The sequence below is a fragment of the Budorcas taxicolor genome, chromosome 2 (assembly GCF_023091745.1).
Source record: "Budorcas taxicolor isolate Tak-1 chromosome 2, Takin1.1, whole genome shotgun sequence".
In the NCBI taxonomy this organism is placed as follows: domain Eukaryota; kingdom Metazoa; phylum Chordata; class Mammalia; order Artiodactyla; family Bovidae; genus Budorcas; species Budorcas taxicolor.
Window position 1 is genome coordinate 165,531,135 of NC_068911.1, and position 13,289 is coordinate 165,544,423.

Genomic DNA, 13,289 nt, shown 5'->3' on the forward strand with positions numbered 1-13,289 from the left:
ACAAGACAGAGCTTGAGTGTCTCTTGACCCTCGCCTGGCTAGGGACTTGGAGGAGAGGGTGTCTGTAGGCAGGCAGGAGATCCAACTTAGAAGAGGCCCCACCAGCAGCCTCTTGGGAAGCATGCACTTTGCCAGAAGATTCAGGGTTTAAGCCCTTGGCAGGCTGAGCTGTCTCTGTCTATCCCTTCATGCCAGCACAGAGCACCCTGCTGAGTGACCCTGCTTGATTAATGAAGGCCCCCAGGACAGTGGATGAAGCCCAGAGTCCTGGGGAGTGTAGTAATGGGGGGAGGTGGACAAGGAAGCTGCTTCCACCCACTTCCTTCCCCAAGTCAGCCACGGGGTTGGAGGTGGGGTCTTCGGATGGGGCAGAGGGGTGTACCTGCTTTCCCCACTCCAGCACATTCACTGCAGCCTCAACAATACACAATGCCTCCTCTCATTAGTTCTCTTCAGCATGTGACAGACCAGGAGCAGCTGAGACAGCTTTGAAGATTTGGGGAAAGGGGAATTTCCAAGGGGCAGGTGGGTGGAGGGAGGCTCCCCCTCTGCCCTTTGCAGACAACAGATTAAGAGATTTTTCTGGCCACAGGGTGTAGCCGCCCCAGAGCAGCAGATCTCGCTGGCAGCCCTGCTTCAGGGGCAGAAAGTGGTGGTGGGGGCCCCCCAGCCTGAGGGGGATTTCCAGGAGAACCTGGGCCCTGTGCCACGGGGGTGGGCAGGGGAGGTGGGGTGCGGATTTGGGGCCTCCGTGAGGAGGGAGGAGAGGCGGTTGAAACAGCCCCTGAAGGTGTCAGAGCTAAGGGAGGGGATGAATGAGGCCTTCTTGGCTTCGCTTCCTGCTCCTCTCATCCCACCCCGGTAGAGGCCCCTCTCTGCGTTGGGATTTTCCATCTGAAGTCAAAACAAAGGAGTGGGGAAGCTGAGGTCAGCCTGGCAGGTGTGGGCTCCTGTTCTGCCTCCAACACTGACTGGCGGTATGACCTTCAGCAAGCCACTTCCTCCTCAGATGCCCATCTGTAGGTGCCATAAGGGCTCCCCATGACATCTCAGGCCATCAGCTCTGAGCACCTCAGATCTGGAGATGCCCATGCTCTGGGGGCCCGTATCAGACCACCCACTTATCACCTGAAGCCACTTTTTAGGGCCAGGCCCTGTGCTGGGCAGGGCAGAGGCAAAAGACAAGTCAGCCCAGCTGCCCTCAGGGTGTTCAGAACAGTGATGTCTGGTGATGCCTGTGCTCATGGAACCGGACAGCCAGCTGGCCCCAACCCCTTGCAGGAGCCTTGCCTGATTCCAGCTCTGCAAATGCCTCAACCCCAGCTTCCCCTCACCCTTCCATTATAGTTCATGTTACCTGGGGAAGCCGTCTTTGATTCCCCCCTAGGTTCTCTCTGTGCCTTCCTTAGTTACACTTCTTGACCCTTCATTACTTGCTCAGTCTACCAACCCCCTCAAATTGAGAAGTTCATGAGGACTGGGACGTTGTCTTTCTTTCCCCCAGGACAGAGTCTAGCCCATAGTAGGTACTTAGTACCTAGTATTAAAAACTTAAGAAGTATTTGTGAAATAAATTAGTGAGCACCGTCTCCCATCTGGACCCAAGGTAAACAATGCTCATCCCTTCAGAGGGGTCTGGAGGAGGCAGACTCAGACTCCTCTGGGGAAGCCACTCCCCCACAGACACATCCCAGCCCATATGACATTAGTCCAGGCCCCAGGCTGAGGACGCTGAGATGCCCCTCCCCACAAAGAAGGTGCCAGAAAAGCACATCCTGTCCAATTCCAAATCACTTGAGCACCCTGCTGTAGAGTCTGGGGCAGTGATTTCCCCGGGAGTATCACAGAGCAGATGACACTGGACCAGGTCTTGAGGATGAATAGGAGTTCTGGATGGAAAAGGGGAGGGAACACATCCTCGGTGAGGATCAGTGCATGCAATGGCACCAAACGTGGAACTGCATGAAATGTGTTTATCGACAGGCAAACAGATATCACACAGACCTCAGAGAGGCAAATGACCACTAACCGAAGTGGCTTTGGGTCCTCAGTTTGCTTTAGAGCCACACAGGCCCCTTCCTCAGTAGGAAGACTCGGCACCATTCACCCTGCATTCTCCTCACCCACATTCCTATGACATCCAGGCCACTGGGTCCTGATGTCACATCCACCCGACTGACCAGAGGTAGGCTCTCCTTCCCTTAACACAGCTCCCACCCCCAGCCTCCCTTCCAGCTTGCTCCTCTAGCCCATTCTCAAACCCACAGAATTTTAGAACGAGAAAGGGCCACTAACAGTGGAAGCCATTAAACCCCATCTTTATTAAGAGAGTGTCTTTGCCAAGAGTGGGGCAGGACTTGGCAAAGCAGAACTCACACTCAGGAATCTCTCTATAACCCCATGCCAAGGATGGTTTGCCATGAATGAGGGCCAAAGTTCATGGGGTCAAATCGGCTGAACCTGGCAGTTCAGTTCAGTTCAGTGGCTCAGTAGTGTCCGACTCTTTCCGACCCCATGAACCGCAGCACGCCAGGCCTCCCTGTCCATCACCATCTCCCGGAGTTCACTCAGATTCACGTCCATTGAGTCCGTGATGCCATCCAGCCATCTCATCCTCTGTTGTCCCCTTCTCCTCCTGCCCCCAATCCCTCCCAGCATCAGAGTCTTTTCCAATGAGTCAACTCTTCGCATGAGGTGGCCAAAGTATTGGAATTTCAGCTTTAGCATCATTCCTTCCAAAGAAATCCCAGGGCAGATCTCCTTTAGGATGGACTGGTTGGATCTCCTTGCAGTCCAAGGGACTCTCAAGAGTCTTCTCCAACACCACAGTTCAAAAGCATCAATTCTTTGGCACTCAGCTTTCTTCACAGTCCAACTCTCACATCCATACATGACCACAGGAAAAACCATAGCCTTGACTAGACGGACCTTTGTTGGCAAAGTAACGTCTCTGGCAGAGTACCTCCTAAATTCTCACTATCAGTACCCCCGTCCCTAGCCACTGCCCCCTGCCTGAGAGAAACCTTCAGGAGGGCTGGCATACATCTTTCCCCAAAGGTGGTCCCAAGCTCTACAGTTACTCCCCACCAGAGTCAGAAACACTTCCAACCATATTATCTCGTGTGCGCAGTGAGGCCTCGGGAGGCCAACTGTCATTGCCACGCTGTGTTCATCACTTCCATGCAAGTGACAACCATGCCTGTCTTGTCCCAAGTATTTGCCTTACCGTGACTTTTCACTTTTCACTTTTATGCATTGGAGAAGGAAATGGCAACCCACTCCAGTGTTCTTGCCTGGAGAATCCCAGGGACAGGGGAGCCTGGCGGGCTGCCGTCTCTGGGGTTGCACAGAGTCGGACACGACCAGCAGCTTAGCAGCAGCAGCAGACCAGTGGCTGACACTATATGGTAAGGAATATGTCTCTTTCACCCTGGAGGAGGAAATGGTAACCCACTCCAGTATTCTTGCCTGGAGAGTCCCATAGACAGAAAGACAAGCAGGCTACAGTCCACAGGGTTGTGCAAAGAGTTGGACATGACTGAGTGACTGAGCACATGTCTTTTTCAAGTGAATGAAGCTGAATGACGTTGACCAACTTACTTTTACCCTCTGAGCCTATTTTCTCACCTGTGAACTACTTCCCAGGTTGTTGAGGACAACAGGGAAAACATTCATGAAAATGCTTGGCCAGGGTCTAGCACATAGCAGCCTTCATGTTCCCCTTCAAATTAGCCAACACCCTGCCTTCCTTCCACACCCTGCTCACCTCCTCCAGGAAGCCTCCCCCGATTATCTCCCGGGCTCCAGTCCTGGCCTCTGTCCCAGAAACACTTCCTCCCCACATACTTGTCTAGAGTCCAGGTGATATTTCTGAAAAATATGGATTCCTGCTTGTTTTGTTTTTTTATGTTTTCTGTGCCTGCGTCCTCCATTGAACGAAGGTAAGACTCCACCTTCTGTGTAAGCAATGAATTGTTTTCCAAATACGAATAAGAATACACTCAGCCAATACTCAAGTCCTCAGCATCACAACAGCAACTTCCTGCCATCTGCACCACACTCCACGGTTCACAAGGCACTTACATGTCTGTTATCTGATTTGATCTTTGAAACACCCCTGTAAAGCCAGGATTTGTCATCTCTATTTTACAGATAAGGAAACTGAGGCTTGGAGGGGTTACTAACCTGATGGTGTTACATGGCCCGAGACAGCAGCAGATCACGGCTCAGGCCAGAGTTGTCCTATCAACCTCAGAGCTCATTCCTTCCAGACTGAGTCCTTACAACTCAGGTGAATAAACTCACAAACACAGTAACAGCGACCCCTTACATTTCTATGGTGACTTCCCTTGCATGTAATTTTCACATCCTCTTTTGTGAGAATCTTGGAAAGCTCACAGACCTATCAAGGATATGGGTCTACCTGGATGGATACCCCAGTGAGAGGGTCCCCTCTGTTCCAAAGAGAGTAATGGTAATGAGACCACAGAGAAGCTGCCTGCCTGGTGTCACCAAGCTTGCTAACTGCTGGGCCAGAATGTGAACTCTCATCAATTTGCTTGCCTCTGATACTCTTCCTACTCTACCAAGTTCCCTCACTTTTCTCTGGGCCTCTTCCCATCTGTAGAATGGGTTGGGTGAGATCTTTAAACCTTACCCCCTGGTCTCTTTGGGTAAATTAAGAAAGCAGGACCAGTTCTGGAATCAGAACTTGAGTTAAAATCCCAGGTGGGTAAATCAATCACTCACTGTTCCTGAGACTCAGTTTTTTCATCTGCAAATGGGTATAAATGAGATTATGGATACGGGGCTTCTGGCACATTCAGAATAATAAATAAATGTCAGACTTCCTCTTTTTCCTTTTTAAGTGTGTGGCAGGGCAGTGAGGGGAGCAGGGAAGGTACAGGCTCAGAAACTATACCAAGCTCAGTTTTCCCATTTATAGTAGGGGACTCAGATCAGGGAAGCCAAGACCTGCATCTATCTTTGGGTCTTTGGTTCAGCACCTGGGAGTGGGGAAAGAATGACCTCCATAGCAAAGGCCCCTGACCTCCTAGGAATTTTGTGTGTGTGCCCCTCTCCCCAAATCTTCATTCTAAACATCTTCCCCAGAAAGAGTTAAGCCTTCTTTGGGCTTCCCCTTCCTGACCAGCGGTGCCAGTGGAGATTAGAGAGATCGGATTTATTTCTCTTAATAAACAGAAAAGAAGTTTGGCCAGGCAGGTGACAAAGAAACAATTGGCATAATAGGAGGTTGGAGCAAAAGGGAACAGGACTTCCTCCAGACATACCTGGGGCCACCCCCAGACCTGGGGAAACAACAGCCAGGGGCAGGGAGGTTTGGCCCATGCACGTGGGCCCAAATCAGGCCGACCTGCTGCCCAGAAAGCCCAGTGCTACCCAATACCAAACATAAGGCCAGGGGAGGTCTGCCACTGACCCAGTGACCTCTAAACAGGCTGTCAGAGCAGGGACCTACAGAGTCAGTTTTCCTGTCTCCCCCTTCACCACCACCACCCCACCCCCGCACCAGGCTGGTCTCCCAGGAGAGAAGGGTCCACTGGCCTGAGCCACACCATTAGCCTGAAACTGGGACCACAACCCATCTTGTCCAGTTCTGCCCCAGGTCTCTGTGAATGAGATGGGGATGACTTCAGGCTGAATCCTGGTGCAACAGCCCTGGGACACGTTTCATGTATCGTGGGAGCTGCCCTTGGAAACACCCCCCTTGCAAACCTTCCCTCAGGGCCTGGCCCAGTGACCTCAGCCCCAGCACCCAACCTCCATTTGTGGCTGGGTTGCAGGGATGCAGGGCCCATTTCCAAAAGGAAGATCAGGCCGGATGCAATCACACAAGAGGCTTTTCACCCTCTTCCTGACCCCAAGAAGTGTTCTTTCTAATTCTCCTCCAGAGGAGGTGGTTAAAGGACACTGGGAGGGTAAACACGGCGGAATGGGATGGGCCTACACACACCGCCATTTCCTCACCTCTGGCACTAGCATTGCCAGCAGGAAAGGCAGACTTCCTAGGATGGCAGCCCCAAGGGAGCCCCACCCTCTGGCAGAGATTCATGCCCTCCCCCTCAATCAGGAGACACAAACAGAGGGGAAGATGAGGGGAGAACCAAGTAAGTGGCCAAAAGGAAAGTGACCCGGTAGGCATGGGCCAAGTCAGCCACGCCTGCCCTCAGGCTGCCCAACCACCAGGCCAGAGGGAGCCTACAGGCAGAGAATTAGCTGTAGTATTTCAGGTACCCACCGCTGTCACAGGTACAGCCTCTCCATTAACTTGGGCCTCAGTTTCCCCTCTCTGCAAGCACACTTCCAACACAGGAACAACGTTGGGCTGGGGGAAGGAGTGGTGGGAGGGGCTGTTGGCTCAAATTCTGGAGCTCACCACCCCAGGAGGTGGATGTTTGCAGCTTGGCCCAGGTGAGTGGTAAAGGGGAGCCAGGTAGGAAAAGCTGATACTGCTAATAACGTAAAGCATGTCACTGCTCCGTGCTGGGTCCAGTGTGGGGCTGGCAACCCAGATCCACCTCCACAGCTGACACACCTTCTGAGTGCAGTTGACTTTCCAGACCCAGAGGAACCCCCACCAGACATGCAAGGCCACTTGCCTCTCCCATTGGCCCCAAGCCAGAGTCAAGTCTCTGACCCCCTGACTCAGCAGCAGAGGGCAGAACCTGGGTGAGCCTGGGGGAGGGGGGGACTGCCTCACCGTCCCAAGAGCCGGGCGGCCAGCACTTCCTGTCTGAGCCGGGGGACCCCTGCCCCAGTCGGGGGTCCCCCTGCCCCTAGAGCGCGGCTGGGTTGAGTCTGGGACATCTGGGGGCGGGGTGGCTCAGAGTCGGGGTGCTCGGACCGAGTCCCGGCTCTTCGCTCCCCCAGCACCAACGCCTAGGAAGTCAGCACTCTCCCGACACGCCGCGGACCCCCAACGGAGCCATTCGGGCCGCACCCCGGGCGCCGCCCCGCGACTCCCCAGGTGCCCGGCCGCCTTACCTCGGCCCTTACCCTTGGCCTTCCTGGCCTTGTCGTCCGCCTTCTTGGCCCGGGGGGCGGCCGGCTCGGCGCCCTCGGCCCCCGCCGCCTTCTTCTTGCGCCGCTTGCCCCGCAGCCAGCTGAAGGCGCGGCGGAGGCCGGACGCGCCCGAGCGAGACTTCTTCCTGCGCGGGGGTCCGCCGGGGCCCCCCGGCTCGTCGGCCGCAGGTGCGGCGGGGGACGCGCGGGCCGCCATAGCGCGGCGGGCGGACCTGGCGGCGGGGGTCAGGCCCCCTGAGGCGGGGCGCCCATGGGCCGGGGGCGCGCGGGCGGGCAGGCGGCCGCCGCGCCGAGACGCGCCCGGAGAAAAGTTTGGGCGGCGGAGGCAGAGCGGGCGAGGAGCGGGCGGGCGGCGGGAGCGGCGCGGGAGGGGCGGCGGGACGGCGGGCGGGGCGCGGAGGCCGGCCGGGAGGGACGGGGCCGGGAGGGAGCGGCCACGGGGCGGGGGCGGCGCTGCCTGCGGCCCCTCCCGCCTCCTCCGGCCCGCCGGCCGGGGTCCCGGAGCTCAGGGGCTAGCGGAGGGAGCGGTCCGGTCCCGGGGGAGGGTGGTCCCCCGCGCCCCCGAGCCGCGGCGGCTGGCCCGGACGGAGAGGGCGGGGTCGCGGGGTGGGTGTGGGAGGGGCGGTACCGAGGTTCCGTCCCGGCGGGGCCATTGAAGAGAGCAAGGTTCGGGCAGAGAACTACTGGCGCTGGGGTGGGGGTGCTCAGAGAAAGCCGGGAGAAAAATGCTGGGGTTGGATCCCAGGAGAACTTGGTGTCCTGAGTTCGGTCCAGAAAAAGATGGGGGGATTCTGGAATCCTCCTTCTGGAGTAAGGGGGTTCTGAGAATCCTTTCCAGGACCTGGGTGGTATTGGAGGTTTTGCTCTAGAGACAGACTTCAGACCCACCTGAGACCTGAGCTTTCTTCTCCAGTCTGGCAACTTGGAGTCTCCCTTCCCTTCTTTCCCCTTCCTCACCACACCTTCCCCCAACCCCCATCAATCCTCACTGTGGAGCTGGGACCCATGCTTCCTGGGCTCCTGCTTCACCTTGGGTGGCGGGTGACAGGATGAGGAGAGCCGTGCCTCAGTTTACCCTTGGACCAGGTTGTGAGTCCCCAGAGCACTAGTGTCTGGGTCTGGATTTTCCACTGAGTTGCTCAGCACTGATCAGAACTGATCTTGGACTTGAACTCACAGCTTTGTAAGATGCTTTGAGATCCTCCGCAGGTGACAGGTGTGACTGAGGAAGCCAGCAGAAAAAGAAAGCCTTTAAGAATCACAAAAATGCTCTGCTTTGTTTCCTCCAGGCCTCTGGCTCTTTATTGTAGCTGAGGGAGCCCTTCTGTATGATCCGATCCTACAAGAGGCTCTGAGGGAGGCAGGCCAGGGAGTGATACCCCCATAGTACAGAAGAGAAACTGAGGCCAGAAGAAGACAGGGATTGCCCAGGAGCACGGAGAGGGTCATCAGCAGAGGAATTAAGATCGACAATGTAAGTCTTGTCTCTGCCTGGTCCCCAGGAGCTAGAAATTGCCCTAGGGACCAGCTGGGAGATCCTGGACTCCCTTTTGACTCAGAAGGGCATCATGGTCACCCCCCCGGTTAAAATTTGTCTTCATCATCCAGCCTGACCTTGGCAAAACAGCCTTCTCCTTGTCCTTACTCAGCCTAGTCAGCCCTGGTGTAGTGTCAACAACACTCGCTATGATATTGTAGAAGGATTAGAGTGAGCAGTGTGACCTTTTGAACTTGCCTTAGCTCCCTGGGTAGGGGCTCAGCTATGGCAAACCTGGGCCATGACTGACAACCCCCCCCTACCCCCCACACACACATACACGTGGTGGCCCTGGGGCAGATCACTGTACTTACTGGGCCCGTTTCCCATCTAACCATCGTCACTCCTTTGGTTTCAGCCCACAATCCCAGAGCACCCATTCCGGATCAGTGTGCATCACTGGGCCACGCACAGGGATCACACTGGACTTGTCCTCATGGTGCTCTCTGCCCCGTTCAGCACTAGGTGCGTATCAGAAGAAAAGTGATACCGGCGGGGCTGATGCTTTAAGAGCAATGCACAGAACTTCAGCCTGTTAGGTAATATGGATGGACTGGTAGGGAGGAGAGAGAAGGCAAACATACTCTGGCTTTTGGAAGGGGTGATCAGGAGAGGACTAGTTGGGCAGCCTTGCCCCCTACCCACTCTTTCAGCACCTCCTTTTTTCCTGGTGGCCAGACTGGTTACACAGTTTTAGAGCCCAGTGCAAAATGAAAATGCAGGGCCTCTGTTCAACATTTATTACAAATTTCAAGAAAGTAACAGCAAAACATGATCAAGCATGGGGTCTTTCAGAGAGCAGGGCCAAGTGGATTATGCCCATGAAGTTGATCCTGCCAGTGGCTCATATAATTCCTCAGTGAAGCCTTCGCCTCGAACCACAGTCCTCAGGAGTCAACTCACAGATTAGGTCCCCTGATTTGGAGGTGGGGAGAGAAAAGGGAGTAGGGAGAGGTCAGGGCTATATTCCCCTCACTGCTTCTAACTCCAACACCCAGACGCTCTCACCTCCCATCTCCAGCCACCCTTAAACTGGCAGCCCAGCTTTCCTGTTTGTCCCCTGGCCTGATAGGCCTGATTCTGAGCCCCTCAGGGCTAGCTGGAACAGGCTAGCCTGCAACACTGCTCTCTGGATTCACGATTACTCAGCTCAGCTACATTTCTTTGCTGGCCCTCTGGGCAGCTAAGGAAACTGACTTCCCAGCAGCCCCTGTCGGCAGGGCCCAAAGTCCATCCTGGAGCCAGGCCGTCACCTGACCAGGAAGGAAGCTGCCAGCCTGTCCCCAGGGAGGAACGAGCCATAACCAAGCTTAGGGCTGTAGCCCCTGAGGTCATCCAGCTTTTCTCCCTCTGTTATTGTTTGTTATTGTTGTTGCTCTCTGACTGTGCCCCACGGCTTGCAGGATCTTAGCTCCCCTACCAGGGATCCAACCCAGACCCTCAACAATAAAAGTTCAGTGTCCTAATCACTGTGCCGACAGGGAATTCTCTGTTCCTTCTGTTTCTGGAAAACTCAGGACCACCCCAGGTGGCCCTCACACCAATCCAACATTCCCTGATCCTCCGACCCTCGGGAGACCTGCCTTTCATAGGATCCAGCTTTCATAGGATTCATCAGTCCTCCGCTAGGTCTGACCCATGGACTTTATTCAGACTGGGCAGCCAGGCCAAGGTGTGGCTGAGCCACCCTCATTTTACAGGGAACACCAGGAAGGGTCTGTAAATCAAGCAGCCGCTGGTGGGAGCACCTGTGGCTTCCCTCCGTTCTTAGACCAATTGGAGGGTGGAGCAGTTCCGCAGAGTTGATGATTTTGAGAGATTAACAGTCCTATTCCATGGATAAGAAAGCCTAAAGAGAGGTGGAGTGACTTGCCAAAAGACACACAGCTCCCTCTGGGCAGCAGTGAAATTTGAAACTGCTTTATGTTCCTGTGTGTGTGTGTTTTCTAATTGGTCACTAGCTTTGTGCTCCTGCCTCACTGCTGCTGCTTTCAAAGGTTAGGAAAGGAAAGTATTTATTCTGGGGCCACAGCTGGGCATCTAGGAACTTCCAGAAATGTTCTGCTTAACTTCAGATGCACCTGTATGCATCTTTTCTGGGGAAAGACTCCACGGCTTTAGCAGACTCTCTAACCTTTGATCCTTTTCAGTGGGAGAAGATAGAAAGAGGCTCCTTGTGTCTGAGGCCCTCCACTTCTTCCCTCCCTAACCTAGGAGCTGGGGGACCCTGCAGGTCTCATCCCCACCATAGGCACTCCTGTGCCCCTGTCCTGTGGCTCCTGGCATCTGTGGCAGCATGTCAACGTTTCCAACAACCTCCCTGCTGAGTTCTTCCTTGATCCTCCCAGCATCTCTTAGAATCAGGCCCAAAGCCTAATTCCACCCATTTCCCTGCTGGGTTGAGAGATCCAAGGTGCTAGTGGCGTGTGTGGAAGGAAATGGAGTCTTGTGGGTTCCCTCCCAGCTCCAAGTTGCTGCCAGCTCCTGGGAGGTTAGGGAAGGGAAGGGAAGAGAGAGAGGAGGGGGAGCCTGAGAGAAAGAAGAGGTTGACTACGTAGCCACTGCCCAGTCTCCACTGTGGAATGAACTCTGATTCCTCACATTCTTTCAGCCACTATCTCCTAAGCACCGGCTCTGTGCTCCAGGCCTCCAGATTGACCTGTTATTATTATTCTATGATCAGATCGTCACTCTGAGCTGTCCACAGTATAGACAAGTGGGTTTCAATCTTTTTCTTTTAGCAGTTTTTATTTTTCCTCTGAAACAAAAGGCCCCAGAATTTAACCTGACAAATAAAAGTCAGTGCTTTTACATATGAATTTATTTTTGTCAATCAAAATGTATAACCTTTACTTACCACAAAATAAATCAGCAGGAACAATGCCGACATTTTGATGGACTAAAAATTTGAAACCCTGAATTACAGGTGATGGTTATGGTTTTAACTGAGAGCCAGCATTCAATTTATTTCTGCGGCAGTTTCTTTTAGTCAGTAATTAGAAATTACTGCACTTCATAGACATGCAGAGGCAAATGGTAACAGTTTTAACATCTTGGTAGAAGTGTCAGGAGAAGCTTTATTCTGAGGTCTGCACAGAAATAAGTTACGCAGGACTTCCCTGGAAATCCAGTGGTTAAGATTCCATGCTTCCACTGCAGAGGGCATAGGTTCGATCTCTGGTTGGGGAAATTCTGCATGCTGCGGAGAAAAAGAAAAAGAAAAAAGTTGTGCATGATGTGAAGAAAAAAAATGTTCTGCATGCTGTGGCCAAAAAAAAAAAAAAAGTCATTCAACCAGCCTAGCCTAATGGCTTGTTTTTGGTTTGTTTGCTTTGGTTTTCTGCCTATGGTGATTTTATTATTGCTACAATGGCTTGTTAAAAGTTAGGGACTTCCTGGGCTTCCCTGATAGCTCAGCGGTAAAGAATCTGCTTGCCAGTGCAGGAGATATGGGTTCAGTCCCTAATCTGGGAAGATTCCCACGTGCTGAGAAGCAACCAGGCCCGTGAGCCACAACTACTGAGCCTGTTGTCTAGAGCTCAGGAGCCACACTGCGGAGGCCCACGTGCCCCAAAGCCTGTGCTGTACAATAGGAGAAGTCAGGGCAGTGAGAAGCCCATGCACTGCGACTAGGGAGTAGCCCCTCTCTCCGCAGCTAGAGAAAAAGACCCGAGCAGCAGTGAAGACCCAGCACAGCCAAAAATAAGGACATAAAGATTGAAGGCAGGAGGAGAAGGGAACGACAGAGGGCAAGATGGTTGGATGGCATCACCAACTCAATGGACATGAGTCTGAGCAAGCTCCAGGAGACGGTGAAGGACAGGGAAGCCTGGCATGCTGCAGTCTATGGGGTCGCAAAGGGTCGGACACAACTGAGTGAACAACAAAAACATTTAAAGTTACATGTCACTTAAAAAAAAATAGTTAGGAACTTCCCTGGCACTCCACTGATTAAGACTCCGTGCTTCCACTGCAGGGGCATGAGATCAATCCCAGGTCCAGGAACTAAAATCCCACATGCCACACGGTATGGGCAAAAAGTTTTAAAAAAGGAAAAGTTAGCCTAGTTTGTTTCTCATCTCTATCCTGCTACTAACTTACCTGTTTCTCATCTCAGTCCTGCCACTAACTTGCTGGATGTCTTTGGATAAGACATTTGCCCTCTCTGGGCACCAGTTTCCCCTTCAGAACATCTGATTTCACCTAGAAAAGGAGTGTGTGTAGAGGTACTGGAGTGGGTTGGGGCGTGTGGGGTGATGCATGGAGCATATACGGAAGCTTCATTACTCATCCTCACCACTCATGCCCATCCAGTGCTGAACCTAAAGAAGGGGCCACAAAACCACTGAACTGCCCAAGTTCAAAGGCAGAGGCGAGTTGCCATGGAGACATGCTTTGTTTCCTAACTGTCTGATTGCATCTGACAAGCAGAAAGCCAGCCAGATGGACACTGACCTAGGCGGAGAGAACCAGGATTTCCTGACCCCAAGATCCACAGGGCTCACTGCTCTCCGAGGAGAGCCATCAGTTCTCAGTTCTCACCCCCAAATCAGGGGCATGACCAGCCTGGCCTGCCAGCTGATAAGACTTCCTATACGGAGCTGCTGGGTGGGGCCTTCAGGTGTTTGCAGACACCCACTCCACCAGTCCTAGGCAGGGAGGCTGGCCCTGTGCCCAAGGGCAGGGCTAGGAGGGAAGTGCCCACGTT

The 13,289-nt window shown here is 53.7% G+C and overlaps 1 protein-coding gene across 1 annotated transcript in view; it reads right to left on the reverse strand.

Moving 5' to 3' along the window:
- The window catches only part of KIAA1522 (KIAA1522 ortholog), a 28,507-nt gene extending 21,267 nt beyond the window's left edge, over positions 1–7,240 (reverse strand). Inside the window, exon 1 of the mRNA XM_052635627.1 lies at positions 7,006–7,240. Within this exon, the coding sequence (XP_052491587.1) occupies positions 7,006–7,240 (235 nt within the window). The remainder of the gene's footprint in view (positions 1–7,005) is intronic.
- Positions 7,241–13,289: the final 6,049 nt, after the last annotated feature.